The 23,937-nt window shown below is 41.1% G+C and overlaps 1 protein-coding gene across 9 annotated transcripts in view; it reads right to left on the bottom strand.

Moving 5' to 3' along the window:
• Nucleotides 1-239: 239 nt before the first annotated feature.
• SNX9 (sorting nexin 9) overlaps nucleotides 240-23,937 on the bottom strand; it is a 95,173-nt gene continuing 71,475 nt past the window's right edge. For 5 of the 9 annotated variants that reach the window (XM_084827909.1, XM_084827911.1, XM_084827912.1 and 2 more), the window contains 9 exons: nucleotides 23,638-23,768; nucleotides 22,694-22,797; nucleotides 21,151-21,254; nucleotides 17,412-17,489; nucleotides 15,640-15,716; nucleotides 9,423-9,512; nucleotides 7,921-8,035; nucleotides 5,204-5,295; nucleotides 240-2,008 (listed from right to left, as the gene is read on the bottom strand). In XM_084827909.1, the coding sequence (XP_084684035.1) occupies nucleotides 1,961-2,008; nucleotides 5,204-5,295; nucleotides 7,921-8,035; nucleotides 9,423-9,512; nucleotides 15,640-15,716; nucleotides 17,412-17,489; nucleotides 21,151-21,254; nucleotides 22,694-22,797; nucleotides 23,638-23,768 (839 nt within the window). In that variant the 3' untranslated portion in view covers nucleotides 240-1,960. Of the gene's footprint in view, nucleotides 2,009-4,012; nucleotides 5,296-7,920; nucleotides 8,036-9,422; nucleotides 9,513-15,639; nucleotides 15,717-17,411; nucleotides 17,490-21,150; nucleotides 21,255-22,693; nucleotides 22,798-23,637; nucleotides 23,769-23,937 lie in introns of those variants that run through there. The other 4 variants (XM_084827904.1, XM_084827906.1, XM_084827905.1 and 1 more) reach the window with 1 other exon arrangement.

Here is a 23,937-nt window from a genome sequence, read left to right as displayed (position 1 = left end):
TTTTCCTCCACCACCACAGTTCAAAAGCATCTATCTTCCTTCGCTCAGCCTTCCTTATGGTCCAGCTATGTTACTACAGGGAATACCACTGCTTTAACTATGCGGACCTTTGAAAGGATAGTGTTGATTTAAAAAACTCTGAACACAGTGAGATGAGACAGCAGGACATAATCGTGAACACCAAATTTTACACTAAGTAGTACTGTCCAATTCGTGAAGGAAACAAAACACCTTATACGTATAAATATTTATTACCAACTTAAAGACTTCATTTGCTAGAAAGTTACAGATCAGTCTGTTCCAAATTGTCCATCTATGCACATGGCTTTTCCACACTGAAACGATCTCTTCTATTCCTAGTTTGCCTGTAAAAGATGCTACATCTACAACTATGCTGTCAGGATTAACTCAAAATTTGGTAAAAAATAAATCCCCAGAGAATCAGTTACAAAGATTTTGACACAAAAAGTGAATATACAAATGCTGAAAAAGTGGTGCTGTGAAAAATTGCCTTAGAATTTACTATACAGTTTGCAATAACGTCATAAATTGCTTCTACATGCAAGATAGATCTTATTACATTTGGTGTAAAACATTTATACACATTCTTTACAATTTGTACATATATTTCAATGGCTATATCATAACACTTTATGGAATTTTGGAAGACAAACTAAATTAAGAGTAAAACAAAGAAAGTGCGTAGAAAACATGACAATGAACAGCGTTTGAGCCAGATTTACATTCTGGGATTATTATTTTGGTGGGGCTTCATATTAACTTGACAGACCCAGATTCCTTGTTATTCTGACAATGGCATGTAAGGCAATAGACATTACAGAATATACCTGTTGCTTAGAATGGCTTGGTGGGTAAAATAAATGGTTTACTTCTAAAGAAAAACATTCTAGTGAAAGTTGCATTGGCACCATACTCTCTCCGCGGCAATATCTCTACCTTCAAAATCTCCTACATCTGACACTTGTGGCCTGAAGCTAATTATTTCAAACACAGTCCCATTTTTGAAGCAGCTGTTCTTTGATAAGCCCATATTGTATTTGACACCTGAATGACTGTTTACTTTTCCTCTAGAAAGCAGACTGACACTCTTGGCAATTATGGGATTAAATATCTGAAAAGGTGGGTCAAAGCGATAGCATCACATCATGCTATTATAGGAGGACCCAAAGTACAGCAATGCTCTTGGGCCATTTTCTATCATATCAGTAATGATGGGGCATGAGCCACTAATGACAGTCTGCATTCACTGAGAACAAAACAGAAGGAGCCCTAATACATGGCACTGACTTATCATTGGGAAGCAACAGAGTTGCATGGTTCAGAATTACTGGATTAAATTATATTTTCCAGATGTTTGGAATGGCTGTTTCTAGGTTCAACTCTTTTTCATATAGCCAGGAAGGGGATAGGGGGAATCTAGCCTTCACATCTGGAGGCATCTGTGGCACAAGAACAGGATAATAAACGTTTCTCAGGGGCGGGGGAGAAATATACAGAGACTGTATACCACGGCTATAGGAGAGAGGATAATTTTTTTTTAAAGACTATATATCTGTCTACAGACCCTTATTCTGACTTCTTATTCTCTTAAAGAATATCTAATCAGGTGACACTGAGCACCTCTGAAGAGTTCAAGATTAAGTATCTTTTTGTAATTCCTGGCAAGAAATCATTTGGCAATTTAAAGCCCTATCATATAGAGCACTTTCCAGTTTTGCTTAGATAGGAAGAGAAAGCATTCAGGATAAAAATATACATAAATATCCAAGGCATTTAGGCTAAACAAAGTAAACATCTGAAGTTTTCACTTTTTTGCATCTCATATTTTTAAAAAAAGGCTTTTTGGATAGCAAAAGACTTAACACTTTCTTAAATTTGCACTGCCCCCACCAAAAATCAGAAAAGCACTTTGGAGTTGTTCTTCATTAGCTGTCTGTATCTACATCATTGGAAAGCGACTGAGAGCCTGCCTCAGCTTTTGTGCAATCTGAAACAAACACAGACAGTGCATGAAAAGTATGATACTACATAGATACAGAATTACCCAGTTTTCAATCTCACTTTTTGGGAGAAAAATAATTAAGCAATTCATTCCTCCAATACAAAAAAAGTAAACATGAGAACTGCATAGGTTGAGACAGCAATATATTCTAGTACTCTTAAAAATTGCTGTACCATGCCTTGCACCTGAGGTATTTATTCTACAGAACACAGGTGCTTTTCAAAAGCAGTTTACAAACAAATTTGCCTAATAAGATGTCCCAATGGTGAAAGCACGAGATACACAGAAATTGTTCTGCAACTAAAATGTCAGCTCTTTCCAAACAGGTAATAAAAGCTGCCCAACGGCAACAATTGTTTGGACATCACGGTGGCATCTGGTGGCCAATTGTGGGCTAATTAACAGCCGCTTCCTGTTTGCATTAACAACCCTTGAATTAACAACCCTTGAATGATGTCTTTGAGGGTTATTTAATTGACATCCAAACAGTTAATCTAAGAACCAACCATGGGTTAACTTGGGGTTGTTTAAACCATGAACAATCCCAAGTGCCCCTGTTCAGATGTCACAGAAACAACCCCCGAAGGTGGCATTCGAGGTGGCATTCCAGGGTTGTTAATGCAAACAGGAAGTGACTTGGGTGTGGTGCGTGCCCCACAATTCGTGGGTTAATTAAATACATCTCTATACTGCCTAATAGCTGAAGCTCTCTTAGCAGTGTACCACTATTAAAACTATAAACTACAAGACAATAAATATAAAAGTTTAAAACTAAAGTATAAAAATACCAGTACTAGGTGGGTACTGGAATTTGAAAAGGATCCAGTTGGTATGTGCAATTTAAGAAACCATATCTCCCCTGGGGAGAAACTGCAGGTATCTGAGGGAGTCCCTAATCTCAGTGAACACAGAAATATAATCCAAACAAGCATATCATCCAAACAAGCTTCTCAAAACAAATGTTTTATCTAGTCTCAGTATTGCTTTACCTTGCTCCATGTTCTTCCCTAAAAGTGCCTACAACATTTTTGGGTAGGAAAGAGAGGAGGTGAACTTTACGTTTTGAGACTTCCGGTTGGAGCCAATGTAGTCCTTGCAGCTTCCTGCGGGGTCTCCGCGGGACGCTATCTGAAACAGCTTTTTAAAAGGTTGAAAAACCTTTCTATCTCTCCCCTGGAATTAAAAGGGGAGGCGGGAGCAGCTCTGGATGAGGTTTTGGAAGAACAGCTCTCTTGGCGTGGTAGCAGGGGGCTGTACTCCGGGGTTAGTCTGCCAGAGTTTAATCATCGCTCAAAGCTGTTTGAACCTCCTAATTAATTAGGAGAAACTAGGGCTGATGTGCTCCATTGTAGTTTTTGGATTAAGAAACGCCAACAACATCTGAGGAATGGATGAAGAAATATCAATAATATTTGAGGACCTGCAAGATTTGTTTGAAGAGAAGGATGGCTACACTAAGGCAAAAAAAAGGATCTACCCCCCCCCCCACACCTCCCTTGGCAAAGGCTTCGAGAAGTAGAGATACAGAGGAGTTACTTGCTTTGATAAAAACTTTGTCCTTGCAATTTGCGGAACAGGCTAAGAGGCTGGATACCATCCAAAATTCCATCACTGCCCTGCAAGGGACTGTGGATTTAATTAACACTTCTTGGCAAAAAATGGAGGCGAAGGTTAATGAGTTGCAAGATCAGCTGGCGGTGAATGAAACTACGTCACAAGCTTTTTTCAACAATTTTTCTGTCAGAATTTCTCAACTGGAGGCGATAGCGCGCAGGGCAAATGTCAGATGAACAAGTTTCTAAATCATGAAATGGTGGAGGCGTGGCTAAATGGAAAATCGCGAGAGATTTCTGTTCCAGCACCATGAACTGGAATCTACAAACATGATTTGCTAAATGACTGTTTAGTCTGTAAGATATAGGCTAGGCCAGAGATGTTTTTTTTTTCTTCCTTTCTTATTTTTTCTCTTTTTCTCTTTTCTTTAAATCCTTCATGATATACTGTGCAATGTATACACTCATTTATATACCTAGTACAAAATATATTAGTGATTGTTGTGAAGTTGATTTTAAGCTTTATTATTATATAACATTATAAAATTTATTAGTGATTTGTTATTATTATTATGTATCCTTTTAAATCTCCTTTGTAAATTATTATTACCATTATTACTGGTTAGTAAGATCTTTGGCTGATTAAATTGTTAAGCTTTATTACTATATGTTAGCTGAAGGGCAATATATGGTTACTGGAAATGAACTGTAGGCCTGCTTCCTTGCTATAAGACTGATGATATATTGAAATGTTAGGTTGATTATTTATGCTGTACTGAAGTGTAATATTGCCAGTGCTATAGGTATAATTTTTAAGCAGAATGGGATTTGAAGTTTCTGTGTAATGGAGTTTAAATTTAATTTCTTTAAATAATCCTTTATATTTTTTCATGTTTTTTTCCCCCTTCCTTCTCCTTCTTCTGTTTTCTCTTTCTTTTCCGTTATTGCTGTGTCCTCTTAAGAATACTGTATTGTTGGGAAATTGTAAGTTATTGATTAGGTTGTTGTTTATTTCATTTATAAAGTTAAACATTGAATAAAAAGTTTGTTTTTGTTTTTAAAAGAACAACTGTACATTTTGAGAGATATCGCTTCCCCTCCCCCCCACACATCCGCAACAAACTAACACTACATACATGCGTTCACTTTCCAAGGTATAGAGGGGGATGAAATTACAGAGAATTAAATGGAATAACTGCATACAGCTTAACCATTATCCCTTCTCTGAAAGGAATGAAAGAATTCCTAATGAACTGCCAAGTATAATTCTTCATGCATCCTAGCCAAAAAGCAAGTGGCAGCTGCATAGTCTTGTTATGCGAAGTGTGTGGCACAGGAAGGATTAGCAGTGCCAAGTAGCATTTTCTAAGGAGACGAGAAAAAAACCATTTCTTCATAAGCCATAAACCTACATTTTAAAAATAAATTTGTTCACTACAGGTGGTTTCTGAAATACTAATGGTTAAAGTCAAAACCCTTCACTGTTTACTTGATTTTTAAACAAACATTTCAAGCATGCAACATAAAATCTGAACACAGAGACATAGCACTTAACTAGCCCATTTTAGAAAAATAAGTGAATGGCTGGTTGGGATATGTAAAGAGCCCTAGACATGTAGCAACTTACCGTTTCATAGAACTGTGCCTGCTGCTCTAGGTACAACCGCATCACGCTATTGTAATCATAAATCCGGTTACTGTGAAAGTGATTCATTTCAGCTGTAAATCAAAGCCAGGTAACATATTAAAAGGCTAACACCAAAAAGGAATCATTTTTACTCACTACTTAGGAATCTAAGCAAAAGGTCAAGTTCACACATAACTGTAGTGGGATACTTCCTGCCTCAAACCCAATTTGCTCTGCCTTATCATATGAAGCACTCTTAGACCTGGTTTCACATCACGCTGCAATTCCCGGGTTGTTTAACCCAGGAATTAGCAGGGGCGAGAATGCTGCCTCCTCACCACTTCCACCTTCAATTATCAACTCAGTAAGGCCCTGTTCCTGGATTGTTTCGTGACATGCGAACCTGGAAACCTTGGGTTTTTTAGGGGTTAAACAACCCAGAGTTAGCCCAACAACAAACCAAAGTTTCCAGATTTGCCCATCATGAAGCAACTGAGGAACAGGCATTCCTGGGTTGTTAATTGAAAGTGGGCGAGAATCAGCATGCCCACTTGCTCCTCACTAACAAACCATGGGTTGTTCGATCGCGCAAACGGAGTCAAACAGAGAAGGAAGACTCTGGGCATGGGAACCTTCCCAGGGTTAAAGATGTGTGGTAAGCAATTCTTATTTTTGTCAAAAAGCCTTGATGACATAAACATATTAATACATGAATGAATTAATAAAAAAATATGTTCCCAATATTATGCTTGTGGCACTGCTATACTGGAGTGCTTTTTGGCTCCAAACTGCTGCAGGTATGTGAATCTGGACAAAGTTATTCTTGGAGTAACTGTACTGTAATGGTTATCACTTTAGTCTTAATCCCTTTAAATATATTTTGCAAATGTTATACTTGTTGACAAATATAGATTTGATGGAACCTTTCAACAAATGAAATGTATTCACTTCCAGGCTAAGTAGCTATTCTGTCTGCTTCTCTTTACAGGAGTGGGAACAGAGAATGAAACAGCAGAGTAGGAAAAATTTAAAGATTAGCAGAAATTTTAGCATACAAGTGTATGCAGCTTAAGAGTAAAAAACAGCATATATACATAAAAAACTTTTCAAATGCCCCACTCATGCTTCCTCAGTGATTAAAGTTCCCCTATATTTTTATTTACTTTAAGTCAGCTTCAGGTTTATATTTAAACTACCATAAACCAGGTAGACAGTTATTACATATATTGATCTCCAAGTTAAGTACCAGGCAGTCATAGCCACCTAGTAAAAGAAACCTCCAGAGTAGAACGGTGGTAAAGCAGATAAAGGTATTCTGCCCCCAATTCCAAGTCTTTCTAATTGCCTAGTAAGGCTGGGTGCATGCGGGAGGAGAGATTGGGTCGGATACAACCTTGTGTAATGGGGGTTTCTCCTGCTGTCCTCCCACCTGCCCCCCAACATCCCCATCTGCTCTGGAGGGTCCCACAACCCTTTGGAGCAGGTTTTGAAGGTGCACAGGGAGTTACAGGGGGAGAGGTGATAATCTACCTCCGAGTTCTACTAATGGGAAGGATGTCATGGCATTCCAAATACTGGTGAGTATATGTTTGGAAAGGTTGTGAAAAACCAATAAAATCTATTAAAAGGAAACAGAATACTCAAATTAACCTTTGATCAGAAACTGGGATTCCCCCGCCCCCTCATTCGGGAAGTACATATATAGTTACAAGCGCACTTCAGCAGCACTCCCTGCTACACAGGAAACCTGATTCAGTTTGCTTCAAAGACAAACTTTATTACAACATTGAGATGATACCATGTCCAGCCCTCCCATGAATTCTCTACCTCAGGAGGAGTGGAAGGGGTGGCAGACTGTGACTCCCACAGCTGGGAAGGCCTTCACCCTATCTCAACAAGGCACCACAGTGGGTGCCCCAGAGAGCCCGACTGGTTGTGCTGTCCCACTGCAGCAAACGTCTCAGCAGGAAAACAACCGCAACCCAAGTCAAGTCATGTACGTTCGGTAGTGCTTCTGGACTATTTCCATTTCAATTTATTTCAGATGTTCCAAACCCTGTGCTCCACAGCAAACATGGGCAAATCGTCCTGCTGTGTAGATTTTACTGCTGTTGTATTTCATACTGCTAATTCAGTGAAATCAACAATTAAGCCCGGTGATCCAAGTGAAATGAAGAACCCCCTGTAGTGCTTCCTTAGCCTTCTGCAGGGTAGAGGTCTAGACGAACTTATGAAGGGTGTATGTGTATAAAAATGATCACCAAGATTAAGAAAGACATGCTTAGATCTCGGCTGATTAATTGTTGACATTAATTTATACCACAGTATCTGAATGTTCTTTTCAGAGTTTTCAAAGTAGCCTGCTTTTCTATATTCCACAGTGTGGAACATATCACGGTGATCACTATCAAACTGTATCTGCTAAGGTCTATAACAGTAAAATGAAGCCACTTACACATTATTAAGAGATGAAAGATCTTTATCGCATGAACAGAAAGGGAACAAATAAAAAGCCCTGCCTATTTTAATTTGAGCAATTCTAATTCTGTTCTAGAGCAATCCTAGCAAATTTAAGTACCTTCTCATATGCTTTCAATCATCATATTTTATTTATACGGTATCTAAAATTACGTTTAGCGCTTGCTTTCACTATTCCTTTTTATCCTCATTCCTATCAGCAAGAAAAACCATGGAACTGAATATGAAGTGCGCTTTACCTTGTAGTGCAAACGACATGGTACTTGCGCGTTTCAGCATGTTTTGCTTATCCTGTAGGGTAATTTTGTTGGCTGCAACTAGTTTATCACTTTCCTTCACTTTTTCTATTGCTCCCTGTTAAGACAAAACATCATATGATGCATCACTGAAAAAGCGTTTCAAATGTTACATGAATCAATCAGCCCTCACGTAGTAGCAAAAATAAGAGTCCAAATGTAAACTGCCAAAACATGGTATTAGGCATGGCCACTAAAGATGCTTAGGTATTGTGCACTGTCACAGTGCTGGCAGCAGCAAACAAAGTTACAGCAACGTAACACTTAATTCAGCATATGCAATCTGGTTTCAAGTCAACTACCTTGGCTTTGGGGATGGGTGATCAACACATGACTCTCTAATCCCCAGCTTATTGTTGGGAAAGTCCCTTTGAAATATATCAGCTGTTAGAGCACTGTTGTAAAGTTACTACAAGTTCTGGACACTCTTTTAGTGATTGAAACTTTCAGCCCTCTCACTTTATCTCACAGAGACAATTTCTGGTTTTCCCAGGCATGAGAACTACACAGCACACACTACACATGGTGCAGCTCTTCTGGTCTTTCTACTAATTCCCTAGGAGACTGTCCAGTTGAGTTGAGATGCTGGTGAACTGACCTGTCAAATATTCCCACCTGACCGGTCAGGCACATATTTTATTTTTCATAAAAATTAATCAATATGTGTTTTTGTCTGTGATTTGCACATCTCTTTGTTACACTAATAACTGCCCATTTTGGGGGGATGGGTCACAATGCCCAACAATAATGTTCAATGCATTCAGGGAATATATGTGAGGAAAAGTTCAGTGGAAAAGGTTGCCTTTGGTAGTAATCACCAAGTCGAAAGAATCAATTCAATGACGCATCAAGCGCCTTAATTTCCATTTATGTAAAAACCTGTTCCAGAGCTGACGTTGTCACGAAAGGTTCTAAATTGATTCTGAAGTTTTACACACAGACCCTGGTCACATGTAACAACAGCCCATAGGTTAAACAAACCATGGGCTGTCAGGAATGAGCAGGAGCACTGCCTGGAGTGTGCCAGCCACTTCCACTTTTAATTAACAACCTATGATCAACTCAATCGTAAGTTGTTGAGTGTGACATGCGAACCAGGACCGATGGCTTGTTTAGGGGATAAACAACCTAGCAGTTAACCCAACAACAAATCATGGGTTAACCATTGCGTTGTTTAGCTCCTAAACACCCCATTGGTCCAGGTTTGGATGTCATGTTTAACAACCTACGAAGAAGCCTATTGTGGGTTGTTGAGTAAAAGTGGAAGTGGTGAGAGAATGGGAAGCAGCATGCTCACTCCCATTTGTGCATCACAAAGCATGGGTTGGCGGTATGTGTGAACCAGGTGGGAGAGCCTGCAGAACTGACACTCTCACTAAAGTATACCCATTTTAAGAGATGGATATAAAATTAAAAGCAATAGTACAAAAGGCTCTATACTTCACCTTATGAGCACCTATGATATCTGGGAAGCAACCAAGAAATCCTTTGTATTCATGATTGGTTTCCATCAGAAAATGAAGATCCTTCTTTGGCTGATAAAGAAAATCACAAAGTATTTAATTCCGTAACACCATTCCGTACTAACTTCACAACAAAAATGAAAATCATAGAATATATGTGAGAAAAAGAATATCCTAAAAACCTTGAGTCTTCAAAATTAATACCACTCATTTGCAAAAATGTAGTGGGCACTTGTGTGAGAAATTGCTACTTCAAGATGATGGCACTCTTTTAAAATGGAATTACTTGGACTGCATTTATCAAGCATGTTTAAACATTCTTGAGAGAAAGAGAGATTAAGATTTATTATGGGATGTCTCTCAGCTAAAATACCTACCTCATGTTACAGCGGTCCAGCTTTTTCCAAAAGTTATATCATGTAATATATGAATGGTACTCCATTAAATTCAAGTCTCCATATTTTACCTAATATTTGTACAACCAGGTTCTGATCCAAACAGGTGCATGAGAAGTAGTCGCAGCTATGTGACTGCTGACCTTTTAAAGGCCCAGTTTTGATGTCACAACAAGCTCGGGTTCTGGAGAATCCTGGCTTATTGTGATCAAGCAAGCGACCTGGTACATGCTGCTCGACTGCTCACACCAATGGGAATGGCTAAGCAAACCACAGACCCTCCATCCATAGTTTGTTTACTGTAAAGGAATTCTGGCTTGTCCCTCCCCAAACAAGCCACAGTCATAAATAAGCATGGCTTATGACTCTAGCTCCTTTGGGAAGAGACAAGCCAGAATTCCTGGTTCAGATGTGACAAACAAATCACAGATGGAGGTTTCTGGCTTGTTTTAGTCTCTCCTGCTTGCAGGAGGAGCCAAGCAGAATCCTATTCCCTCAATTCCTTGAGACTGCCAGTTGCATCAACACTGACACCAAAGCAGGGACAGTGGGTGGGTTGTGTCAATACACAGATGACCATTCGAAGAACTACAGTTATAGGTAAGCAACCTGTCTTCCTTCTTCATGATCTCTGTGCATCACACACATGGGCAAGTAGCAAGCTGACTTGCTGGTGGCAGTACGTGTCCTACTGCAAGGCACTGGACAAAATTGCACGGCCGAAGGAGCAGTCCGCCCTGCCACATACATCAAGTCTGTAATGGCCGATGAAGGTCGATGCTTTCGATAAGGTGACCACTCTACAGAGCTCAAGAAGGGAGATTCCTTTCCCAAATGCCACAGATGTAGCCATGGCATGAGTCAAGTGAGGTTAAATTGGACCAGAAGGTTCAGACCAGTCAACTCATATGCTAACTTGATGGAACAGACCTCCCAGGATGCAAGTCTTCGTGATGACACTGTGTGTCCATGCTGCTTGACCCCATAACAAACGAACAACTGAGGAGCCTGATGAAAAGACTCGGTCCCTGACTTGTAAAAGGCCAAATATTCAAGCTTGTAGAAAAGACTCAAACGGAGAAGTAGGAGATGAGAACAAAGCCTGAAGGATTATGTCCTGCTTAAGATGGAAATCAGATACAACTTTGGGCAGGAAGGTGACATCTGGACAGAGCACCACTTTATTGCAATGGAATATGAGATAAGATGGGTCAATACATAAGACACACATTTCTACGGACCAGCAAGCAGAAATAATGGCTACCAAGAAAGCAGTTTTCCACAAAAGGAGTTGGAGGCTTACTGTAGCAAGTGGTTCAAATGGTTTGGTCGTCAAAATCTGCAAGATGACTGACAAACTCCAACTTAGGACTGGGTGCCAAATTGGTGAAGTGAGATTACACACCCATTGGAGAAACTGCTTCACAATCAGATGAAGAAGACAGAGAAACTGTCCACCAGACAATAAGAGGCTTTGATAGCTGCCAGATACACTTGTAGAGAAGCAAGCTAGCTTCAAACTCTTGTGAAACAGATAGAATAAGATCTGTAAAACATGGTGCAATGGGCACCGAACAGGATCAATGCTGCCAACAGTGGCAAATGTACAAAAAGCTGCCCACTTATAGGTGTAGGAAGATCTCGTAGTAGGTTTACAAGCTGCATCAATTATGTGCTGTATTGACGCCTGCATCGGACTGGGCGCATGGGTTATCGAATCCTCCAGGCAGTCATTTAGAGCATCTGGAGGTCTGGGTGCTGAATCTTGCCCCAGTTGTGAGTAAACAAGTTCAGGATCGATTGGAGTCAAAGGTGTTCCCTCCTGGAGAGGTGGAGAAGAGGCGCAAACCAGGGCTGCCTCGGCCACCACAGTTGTATCAAGGTACAGTCCATGCCATCATCCACCTTGGTGATGAGAGGAAAGGGGGCGGGGGGGCGGGACAAATAGAACAACATCCCTGTCCATTGGAAGATGAAAGCGTCCACATTCATACCCGCTCTGCTGCAAAAGTTTAGCCACCAGTATTCTCTGCCCAAACGAACAAATCTACTTCTGGGCTGCCCCAACGGCAGAACAGGCCTGGTAATATTGTCCTGTCCATTTCCCACTCATGAGATGTCACATAGGTTTGACTCAGCTAGTCAGCAGTAATGTTGTTCACCTTGGCAATATGCACCGCGACTAGTCTAATTCAATGGGGAACGCACCAGTCCAAAATGTGTAAGGTGAGAATGATGAAGTGGAGAGATCTCATTCCTCCTCACTTGTTCAAGTAGCAAATAGTGGTGGTATTGTCCAAAACTACTTGAATGAGACAGCCTCTGAGGTCCATATCGAACGTCCACAGGGCCTTCTCAATAGCTAACAACTCCAAAAAGTTGATGTGCCATGCTCCCTCTGTTTCTGTCCACACCCCTTGTACTGTCAATGTCCTACAATGGGCACTCCATCCTGAGGGGGACACATCTGTTGTAAGGACCCAAGATGGGGGAAGGTTGAAGGAACAGAGTCCCTGTGAACAGGTTTGTTGTATCTGTCCAGCAGGCCATGTCTGCCACATTCTGGTTATGTGAAGGAAAGTGCAACGTGCATCTCCAGAGGGATCAAAGGCACAGATGAAGTAATTCTGAAGTGCCCACATCCAGAAATGGGCAAAAGCCACTACTGCAGTAGTTTCCACCATCAACCCAAGCAATCTCTCACCGTTCAGCACTTTGGTGACTGTTCAGATAGATAAGTCTCCTGCAAGGGAATTGAGAATTGCCATGCAGTCTCGTGGGAGAAATGCTTGGCCCATCACAGAATCCAGCATGGCCCTGATGAACTGGATCTTCTGTGTTGGGATCAAGTGTTTTTTCCACGTTCACATAGAGACAGAGGGCATGGAGGAGGCAGCACATCAGGGAGATCAACCTTAGGATCCCTACCCTCGTAGAGACGACCAGCAGCCAATTATTGATATAAGGATAGACCTCTACCTCTTGGACGCCAAGGTGGACACTCACCACCACCATGCATTTGGTGAAAACCCTTGGTACTGTGGTGAGACCGAAGGATAACATTCAAAACTGGTAGGCTTTGGAGCTGATGACAAACTGGAGGAAGCACTGGTATTTCCCATTGATGTCAATATGAAAATACACATCCTTTAAATCCACCGATGTGAACTAGTCCCCTTTGCGTAGTAGTGGGAGTATTGATGCCAACTTAACCATCCAGAACTTCTTGAGGATAATGAAAGAGTTCACATTCCTGAGATCCAGGATCAGTCAAAGCCCTCCATCCTTCTTCGAGATGGTAAAGTCATGAAACTGATGTGATGTGCTCTATGGCCCCTTTTGCCAGGAGGGTCTCTACTTCCATCTGCAGCACCCACAAAGGTGTTGTAGTCCTGATGGTACTGAGGGGAGGGAGAACGTTAAACTCGATCCTGTAACCCCTTCGGATGATGGAAAGGACCCAAAAGTCTGATGTGATGAAAGTCCATGCTGGTAGAAAAGATAACAGGCAAGTTTCAAAGACATAGTGAAAGACAGAGATGAAGAAGAAACTGGGGAGAGTCAAAGACAGTGTTTGTTATTTCCATCCCCTTTCCTGTGAGGGCTGTGAAACTTTGTCACCATGTACTCTCTTTTTGGGGCTGAGGATGCCTCAGCTCGGACCGACTGTCCAGTCAGACACCGCAATTGCCAGAATGTAGAGGGGCGAGACTATCTGCATTGTTTATATGGGGTGGAGTGTTGCCCTAACCCCATATGCCATGTTCTTTGCCTTTAGGACAGAGTCTATAGCCTCATCCGTTTTTGCATTAAACCACCCTTTGCCATCAAAGGGAAGATCTTCAATGAGGGACTGGGCTGCTTGCAACAACCCAGCCAATTGCAACCAAGCATGCCTCTGCAGCGCCATGGAACTGACCACTGCATTGGCATCATAATTGGTCTAACGCTGTGAGGTACTACTCTGCTGATAAGAGAGGTGCATAGCCTCGGTTTGGAACACTCTCACTTGTCCTCGGGCAGGTGAAGACAGTCCTCACTTTCTCCCACAACAAAAGCTGGTAATACAACATTGCCATCTGATAGTTTGAAACTTGGAGCTCTAAGGCTGCTTAAGAGTACATCCAATGACCTATTAAATCCAGGCAATGGCTTTCCTTATCCATTGGGGAGGAATGGACCCTCTGCGATTTCCCCTGGGAGGCCTCTACTATAATGGAGTTGCAGGACGTTTGCATAAACAGAAGGTTAGCATCTTTCTCTTGCCCCAATACATGTTTTCTAGTCTCTTTGATGTAGGAGTCATGGAGGAAGGAGCCTTAGAAGACTGTTGGAGCACCAGCAGAAGAGCAGATAGAAACAGAATTGCCACTGGGGTAGATGCTTTGGACTGCATTGAATACAGGGTCTTTTATTCTGACTACTGGCTACTGAGTCTCTAAACCAAGCAACTGTGCCATCTGGAGGATTTGGTCTGAGAATAGGCCCATATCCTCCAATGGAGAAGCTGGGTTGTGAGTGCCTACCGCCACATCTGGTGAGGAAATGGACAGTCAATGAAGAGTAAGATGTCAAGTCAGATTGATACTCGTCCATGCCAGATTGTGGCAAAACTCCCTGATGGGTGGCTGATCAGGGATCAGCACACTGCATTGACACCCTTGGTGGTTGTATTGATAAAGTGAGCAGAGTGGGAGCCAAGCATGGGCTCACAGTTACCCTAGGGGTCAGTTGCACTGCGGTGCCCGACTGCTGTAGCGTGGCTGATGGTAAAACTACTGGCAACAACAATAGGACTGAAGCTGGAATCGACAGCTACTGCACTGATGGGACCTCAGTAAGGACTGAGAACTATAGAGGCTCCAGCTGAGGTTCTAAGAATAGTTCCTGATCAGGAGGTCTAGATACTATAGCTGAAGAGATCTAGATACTATAGCCGAAGGCACAGCTCAGTATCAAGGAAAGGTCTCTCTAATATTGTGGACATCCAATATAATACTTCTGCCTGGACAATCTTTAATGCCTGGGATGCGAGTCCTCCCAATGGTATGTGTGCGGAGGTGGCATATTCCACCCAGAATGTCTATCCCAGTCCAACATGGAAGAGCGTGATCTTTATCTGGGATACTTGCGAAACCTATATTTCTGAACCAATGAACAATATCTGAAACACTGAATCCAGGGATCCTCTGCTGCATGGTGACTGGTGGCCATAATGAGATGGAAATCGACTCCAGCAGTCAATGAACCTCCCAGTTGGTACCGAGCTGGCGGAATGTTTCTAATCTCACCTTCCAACATAGAGGTGATTGGTATCAGGTCAAGTATTGGTACCATTGTGCTGGATCAGATCCATATTGGTGAATTCAGCATTGGTGGAGGAGTGGGTATGACTGGAGGTACAGTCAACACTGACTCTGTTAAGCACAGCATTGAATCAGTAGCTCTCTGTACCGACTTCTTTTTCTGTACCAACTCCTTTTTCTTCTCCTTTGGCTCAGAAGAAAGTTTCTGCACTCTGACCCTTTTGGACAGCTTTTTAGCTGCTGTGTCAACAACCACCCTGATGTGGGCAACAACAGCTGTTGGGACTGCGAAGGGAAAAGACATGCACAGTTCTCAGTTATGCACATATCCCATTCCAGCTTGAAAGCCTGTTTCTGTGTATGTATAGCCCCTAGCTGGATCATGGAAGTAGGTATTTTTTTCAATCATCAGCCATTGCCAAGTTCTTAGCTTCATAATCACTCACAGTATTCTATGTAATAGACATTTTCCCCATTCTGATATTATAACATGTATACCTGTTCTGCCACAAGACCAGCAATTTCTTCATATGTTTTTCCTGCTTCAGTTATTGCTTCATTGAGGTCAGTCTCTCCTAAAAATGAAAGTTATACAGAATTAAGTCAAAGGTTAATAGTTCAAACAAACATGAAAACAGTATGGTTCCCCTAGTAACAGTATCTACATTTTAAAATGCTGTTTTAAAATAGGGTTTGTTGGTAAATGTGATTTTTATAACCCCCAGTGGAAGAAATGTGCAGAAATATTCATAAACCTAAGTAAATTCTTAATATAAAATCTTATTTAAGAGTTGCTTGGATAGCCAAAATACAGGTTTGCACTAGCACACTCATTCAATATATGGTAAGCCATTCAGTGAGGGAAAATAGTTGCCTTTACTTATTTCTTTAATTATAATTTGTTCCTAGTAATATTATGTCTAGAATGAAGATGACAGCATCAAAATCTGATCTCATTTTTTGATCAAGTCACCTCCCTGGTGGACTGTGGGAATGCTGTAGACATAATATACCTTGACTTCAGCAAAGCTTTCGACAAAGTGCACCGTGATATCCTGATGAACAAACTAGCTCAAAGTGGGCTAGATGAAACAACGATCTGGTGGATCCACAGTTGGCTCCATAATCGGACTCAGAGTGTTTATCAATGGGACCTTCTCAAACTGGGCAGAGGTAACAAGCGAGGTACCACAGGGCTCAGTCCTGGGCCCCATGCTCTTCAACATTTTTATGAATGACTTGGAGGAGGAGGTGCAGGGAATGCTGATCAAATTTGCAGATGACACGAAATTGGGCGGGATAGCTAATACTTTGGAAGACAGAAACAAAATTAAAGGGATCTTGATTGACTGGAGCGGTGGGCAGAAAACAACAGAATGACATTTAATAGGGATAAATGCCAAGTTCTGCACCTAGGAAAAAGAAACCAAATGCACCACACTTTAAGAAGGATGCAGACAAGCTGGAGAGGGTTCAGAGGAGGGCAACAAAGATGATCAGGGGACTGGAAACAAAGCCCTATGAAGAGAGACTGAAAGAACTGGGCATGTTTAGCCTTGAGAAGAGAAGACTGAGGGGAGAGATGATAGCGCTCTTCAAGTACTTGAAAGGTTGTCACAGAGAGGAAGGCCAGGATCTCTTCTCGATCATCCCAGAGTGCAGGACACAAATAATGGGCTCAAGTTACAGGAAGCCAGATTCCAGCTGAACATCAGGAGAAACATCCTGACTGTTAGAGCAATGCGACAATGGAACCAATTCCCTAGGGAGGTAGTGGGCTCTCCCACACTGGAGGCAGTGAAGACGAGGCTGGACAGACATCTGTCAGGGATGCTCTGACTTAGATTCCTGCATTGAGCAGGGGATTGGATTCGATGGCCTTGTAGGCCCCTTCCAACCCTACTATTCTATGATTCTGTGGAAATTATAGCTTTATTAGATTTTTAGGGTGCAATCCTATGCATGTTTACACAGAAACAAGTTCTACTACTCTCAGCATTGTTTCTGTCTAAACATGCATAGGATTGCCCCCTTCATCTATTTTCTATGTTCAAACATTTCTGCTAAACAAACGAACAAAAGCTTGAGGGTTGTCTCTCTGGCACATTAAATATTGGGGCAAAAGAGCAGGGTTTCGTATAGTGTAATTTCACCCCCCAAATAATCCAAAATATTTATTCTGAGCTCATCTGCATAATGAGGCACACATTTTGGAAACAGCTGTACGTTTTTCTGAAAGAAAATTCGAAGTAGAGCTAGAACAAAAATACCTTGATAGCCACTGGTACTGAAAACCAGTGCTAAACCCTGTAAAGCTTTTCCTATTTTCTGATACTCCTTGGGTAATGCTGAAAGAAAAAAAATGAGGTTAAAGTATAAGCCAGTTAAGGCAGCAAAACACAGGAAATAACTGGATACAAAAAGCTACCTAGATCAGGGGTTGGCAATATGGTCCCTATGGCCATCAGCGTGCTCTCAGAAACCTTTCCTGGCACCCGCCAAAGTGCCCTACACCTCCCGCATTTTTTTAATTGACACATTTTCTTACCAGCAGGTAGGATTGCTTCAAAGCAAATTGAGAGCATCATGCTTCTAGGATTGCTTCAAAGCAAACTGAGGGTCTCCAGGGGCATGAACTCCCCATGAATGCCTTTGGGCAGATGTATTCTTAGGAAATGAAGATGGTGGGAGGATACAAGCCAATGCTTTCCTCTGCAGCATGTCCAGTCACATACACACACCCCAAAAAAAGAAAAAGGGGCTCCTGTCACTTCTGACTGATGGTGGTACTCAGAATAAATTGACAAAATATGCCAGTGGGCCCCAAAAGGTTGAGTACCCCTAACCTAGATACACAAGTATGACAGGCAGCAAGTGTCGTCAAACCTCCTTTCCTTTCTTTCTTTCAATGACAGCCAGAGTAGTGTAGTGGCTAGAGTTTGGACTAGGGCTGGGGAGACCCGGGTTCTAGTCCCCACTCTGCCATGAAGCTCACTAGGGAATTTTAGGGCAGTCACTGACTCCAAGCCTACGCTCCCTCACAGAGTTGCTGTGAGAATTAAATGGAGAGGAGGATCATGTATGCTCCTTGGAGGAAAGGCAGGATGTAAATATAACAAACAATAGCCCTTGTATTCTCTCTCCCCACTTTTCTTTCACATCTTTTGGCTTCATCCCTCTTTATACATTTCTGCCTCTCTTGGTTCCATTCATTTGCTCTGATCAGTGCACCTACATTACTCTTGAAAGCGATTCAGCTGCTTGGTCCTGGGCTTGTAATGTCCCGTGACCTCAAGACCGAATTAGAGATGTGAAGGCCCAGAAAAAAAACCCGAAAAATTCAGAACCCCCAACCCCCCAGTTTGTTTGTTTGTTTTTTTCCGTCAAAAAACTTGGAAAAACTGAATAGCTTTGAATTATGAAATATTTTCTTTTAGAATGTAAGACAAGGTTTTATATATTGTTACTAAGCCTTTACTCCCCTGCAAATGATTTCTAAAAACTATGTAATAAGTAGACTTTTATAGAAAGAATAGAGATGTAAAATGTCTGGAAATAATGAAGCCAAGGGGAAAAATGTTTTTTAATCTTCTCTCTAAGATTCTCAGAATAGTTATTTCTTCAACTGCTTATTAAAATTATTGATCCAATGTATCAATTACTGATAAATCTATTATCTATTATTGATAAACATTTTGGGATGCTCCAAGTCATACTCAGTTTCCCAACATTTGAATAGAGTCACCATATCACAATACAGAAGAAAGTGTACATTCTTGACTGGGCTTTATTCTACAGAGTCCTGTGTCTCTGGACTTGCCTTCCTCTGCCTCCAGTTCTTCCTATTTCCTCTGGCTTCTAGGATGATTCAGATGTTTCAGTTTCCTCTGGTCAGACATAAACTAGGAACCTAAAATATGTTATGTATAGTTCGGTTTGCTTATAAAATTAATCATGTTGATATATTAAATTTTAAAAGTATAGCTTATTCAGACAATCATTACAAATTTACTGAGTTCACTTTTTAAAGTTTTCAAATATAATGATAATTTTATGAGCAAACTAACTAAAACATAATATAACTTTAAGAACACAAAGGATACTTTACGTTCCTAAAGCAGCCTTCCTCAACCTGGTGCCCTACAGATGTTTTGGAATGCAATGGCCAGCATTCCTGACCATTGGCGATCCTGCCTGAGGCTGACAGGAGCTGAAGTCCAAAATATCTGAAGGGCATCAGGTTGGGAAAGGCTGTCCTAAAGGAACAAAGTAACTTTAGATCTGAAAAGAATAATAAAAAAAAATGCTTCTTTTTCATTTCTCCCAAAATTTATGTTTTTTTCCAAAACCCCTAGGTTTTTTTTCCCATGGCTTCAAAATTTCCAGAAATTTTACATCTCTAGACCAAATACAGAACCAAGGTATAATGGCCTCTGGCTAGTTATTGGCTAAACTTCTATGATGTCAAAGAAGGCCCTGCAAGTCTTGTATTAGACAGCCTATTACTTAAGGGAAAGTAGACAAACTGTAGCTTCTGAAATTCAATGTCTATTGGCAGCTTGGGGCTAAATATAACAGTGGTAGAATGTATTCTGCATCTTGATGCAGATCAGTTAAGTAGTCTCAAGGCCCTTTCACCAGACTAACACTTGCCTATTTGCAAGAGAGCAGGCATGTTCTGGAGTGTCTCTTTTTAAAAATACTGCATCCATAAATGCAACTGACTTCATACCCCTTTCCACAGAGTTAAGGCACAATTCTATGGCCACTAGACAGCAGCTAGATAGCCACAGGATTGGTCAGTTTCTGGAGAACTGCCTCCTCACCCCTCCCCTGCTACCTCATAGGAGGCGTGAATCATCCCTGTGCTCCGCGCTCAGAAGAGCAGCGTGGAGCAGGGCAAAAGGGGGCGTTCCCAGGGGCAGGGGAGGGAGTTCATCATGCCAGTATGACACTTCTCATGTATTGTCCAGCCTGCCCACTCTGTGCTCCAACATCCCACAGCTAGACAGCCAAAATCTTCCATCTAGCCACAAATGCGGGGTGGCTGGAGCGTGGAGGAGACAATCCCCTCCGTGCTCCTCCCGCCATGCACTGGATAGGCTGTTGCCTCCGAGATTGCAGGTGGTCTATCCACATAGGATTGCTCCCTTAAAGTGATTTTTAACTCAATACTTCAGAAGGCTCACGTAGCATGTATGCAAATGCTGACACTGCACATCCAAACCTGACATATAAACAATGGTTAGTTTGTTTTCAAGGTCCACACTCTGAATGACTTTGGAAATTTTGGCATGCCTTGCAGTCCAACTGCACTAAAGAAAATGACTGTGTTATTGTGCTGTGACCATTTCAGGCAATATCTATGCTCCAAATAATAAGATCTAAATACTTAGTATCTGAAAAATATGTTAGATAATACATTCATCACTACCAAAAAATAACATTATGAAAAAAAAATGTTTTCCATAAGTGCCCTTTAAACCCTGATTAATATATAGTAGTTTCAGCACAGTATCCAGAAGGCTCCATCTGGATAGTCAAGCACCTTGAAAAAACAAGAACGCACCAGTTGTGGAACTCCCTCCAGAGGGAAGCCTGCCAAATCAGAGCTTTGAAGTGTTTATGAGACAAGCAAAAAATATGGATTTCATACTTTATATGAAATCCATAAGTTGAGAGCCTGGGACTTGGGAGATCTGGGTTCTAGTCCCCACTCAGCCATGTAACTCACTGGGTGACTTTGCGCCAGTCACTGACTCTCAGCCTAACCTACCTCACAGGATTGTTGTGAGGATAAAATGCAGAGGAAGAGGAATATGTAAGCCACGTTGGATTCCTTGCAGGAAAAAAGACGGGAAATAAATATGCTCCTTATTATATTTACTTTATGAATATTGTGCTGGTAGTCCTTGGGTTTTAGATAAAGAAAGGCAAGTTATACACTTTACAAATAGATGCAAACATAAAGAAATGGCATCTCATATTAAATATATATCCAACACTTACGTCCAGTACAACGTTTCCAGTGTTCATGGCCCACTGTCAACAACTCCTTCACTCCATCATCCATAGCTTTGGTGAACCTGCTGACTGCATCACATTTCTGTTCACTGTATCATGAAAGAACTGAGTCAGACACAGTATCTTCCTTGTTGTAATGGCAAACATTTTTTTACTGTTATTTGGAGAGAGGGTTTTTTGCACATTTTCTAGTGGGCCATAAACATGCCCTCTTTCTCCTTCGTACAGTTTACTATCTGTTTTACAAAGTCTAACCTACAGTATTACCCTTACTGTGACTACTCGCCTAAACTTAGGAACCAAGAATTGTAAAAACAATCTAGGGGAAATCACAGACAATGATACTCTAAAAGCTAGATTCAACTGGTTTCTCAACCACAGCAAGAATCTCAACATATACATCGTGTTTTTGTTGTTGTTGCAATCTCTGCATTTATTCCAAAAAACAGCACATCTACACGTAAGATTACATGTTGATTCACTAGAGATATTTTAATAAAATAGTTCTTCACAAATACACAGAAAGTCTAGTGAGACTCAAGTCAGAACCAAGGATGTCAACCTTTTGCCTTTACATTATTAATTTATTATATATCAAAGTCTGATTACTGACAGCAATAAGAATCAATTCAAAGTTACAACAAGTAGTTTTCGATTTTGTTTAGAAGAAAAAGTGTACAGAAAGAACATGATGACTGTTTAATATCCTTTGGCCAATGCAGCGACAATGCTGCCATTCTCTTAACCACAGAATACAGAATTAACAGTGAGCTGCAAGAGTGTCTGCTGTCTTCACCACCCCCTTGCTTCCCTTGTGAAAATTCTCCCTGCTGGGCTTAGGGTTCAGTGCAACATCAGTAAACCAGGGTTTGAAAGTACTTAGGAAGCTCTAGGTAAGAGAATCCAGTTGCATTATCCATGCTTAATGTCAGTGCCAATGTAATGCTTAATCATGGATTGAGACAAGCGTGGGAAGGGCAGGGGGCTTCATACGAGAGAAACGGGCCTGGGAGAGGGGAAGTAGTCAAACACACAACCTATTTCCAGTCACTTCCAATCTTTTAACCACAGTTGCCAATGTAATATTTAACCATCATTAAGGCCAGCGGTGAGAATTTGCACAAGAAGAGAGAGGGGCTGGGGAGAACATACGCTCCTATTGCAGCAGCACATTCCAATTATTTTATCAATGCTTAAGAGCATAGCAGCATTATATACGCAATGGCCCAAGGAAATTGTTCTCAACATGGCAGGTATTAATACAAATCAGCAGTGTTATCCTTGCACTGGTCCTTGTGGTTATGCAGTGTTCCAATATTTGTGAGTACTTCACAAACTGGAAACTGGCTTGCTAAGATACAAGGCTATAACAATGAAATATTCTTTACTAAGAACTGCAGAATGTTATGGATACTACTGAAGATATGTATTAAAATTAACGGTGCAAAAATGTTTTACCTTTGCATCTTTTCATCAGGTGACAGAATTTTTGTAATATCATAATGAAGGGGAGGAATCCAACACTTACATTTCTATCATATCCAAGTCAGGAGCTTCTGGTTCCATAGTAGAAAAGACCATAACACCCACAATCTCATCTTTTTCTGCCTTCCGTTTACCTGTTTTCCATTCCTAGGGATAACAGTAAGTGTGGTAATGTGAAAGAAATACTCTTGTAGTGACACCCTGAACAGCTGTCTCCCACACAGACGCTCTCATGCTCTTTTTCAGCAGAGCAGGGGGCTGTGATAGACATTCAGGTTCCTGCTAGATGGCAATTCACAACAGATATGCAGACCAATAACTAAGCATGACTGAAGCTGTGATCCAGAGAGCCATGTTATTTACCATCTCAAGTATGGAATGGATTTTAACTTATTTTTCTGATAGAAGGTTCCTTTCCACACTTTAGCTGCTTTTGTAACCTGGGGAAATTTCACAGTGTTTTTTTTAATAAACAGTAGGGGGTTACTATTTGGTACAGAAGAGTATCAAAATCTCTGCATCAAGATCAGAAGTCCTGACATATACCTGAGGGGGCTCTTTGGATCATGGACTGGCCTAGAGCATCTACCCCAGAATTACCCATAAATGTACATTATCTGACCACTCACTATCTACCAGCACTTTAGATCTTAACAAAGTTAGGTAATATCTTCTAGTGTTTTTACCAAATCATGGCTTGGAAAATATTAGTGTTCATGGCAAACACCTTCTATGAAAAAGCACACTTCACTACAAGATAACTTTCTCAAGACAGATAGAACCAATGGGCTTCATTCATTACCTATGCACCAAATGCTTCTAATTCATGACAAACCCGACTACTTACTACTACTTGGGAAGGGTTATCTAATGACACTGTCTAGAAAGAACTTTAGATTTTTCAACCAAGTAAAGAGGTTGGCCCATCAATCCATTCCCTTTTTGCTATCCACACTCCCAAAGCATTTTTTAAAAAGAAAGGGTTACCTTTTCATCACGAAAGCTAAGGAATTGCTGAAAAAGTTCACTTTCTGAAACAACTGGATGACGACACATCCTGGTCATCCAAGCTTGTAGCCTCTCCATCCGCATTTTGATGAATTCTTCCTCAAAACGCCCTATAGGCCAATGAATGATAGCCACTGTCATTCATGTTTAATGCCACCTATGTTTACTCCAATCAAGACAAGCTATTTTGAGATCAATATTTGTAAGTAACTGTCTCCAGTGAATAACCTGAAGAGCTTGGGAAATGTTTCACAAATACTCCTAAACCCTTAAGGGCAA

The sequence above is a fragment of the Heloderma suspectum genome, chromosome 1 (assembly GCF_057233095.1).
Source record: "Heloderma suspectum isolate Gila_16-S chromosome 1, 16-S_ref, whole genome shotgun sequence".
NCBI classification, from domain to species: domain Eukaryota; kingdom Metazoa; phylum Chordata; class Lepidosauria; order Squamata; family Helodermatidae; genus Heloderma; species Heloderma suspectum.
This window is presented reverse-complemented; position numbering and strand designations above follow the sequence as displayed.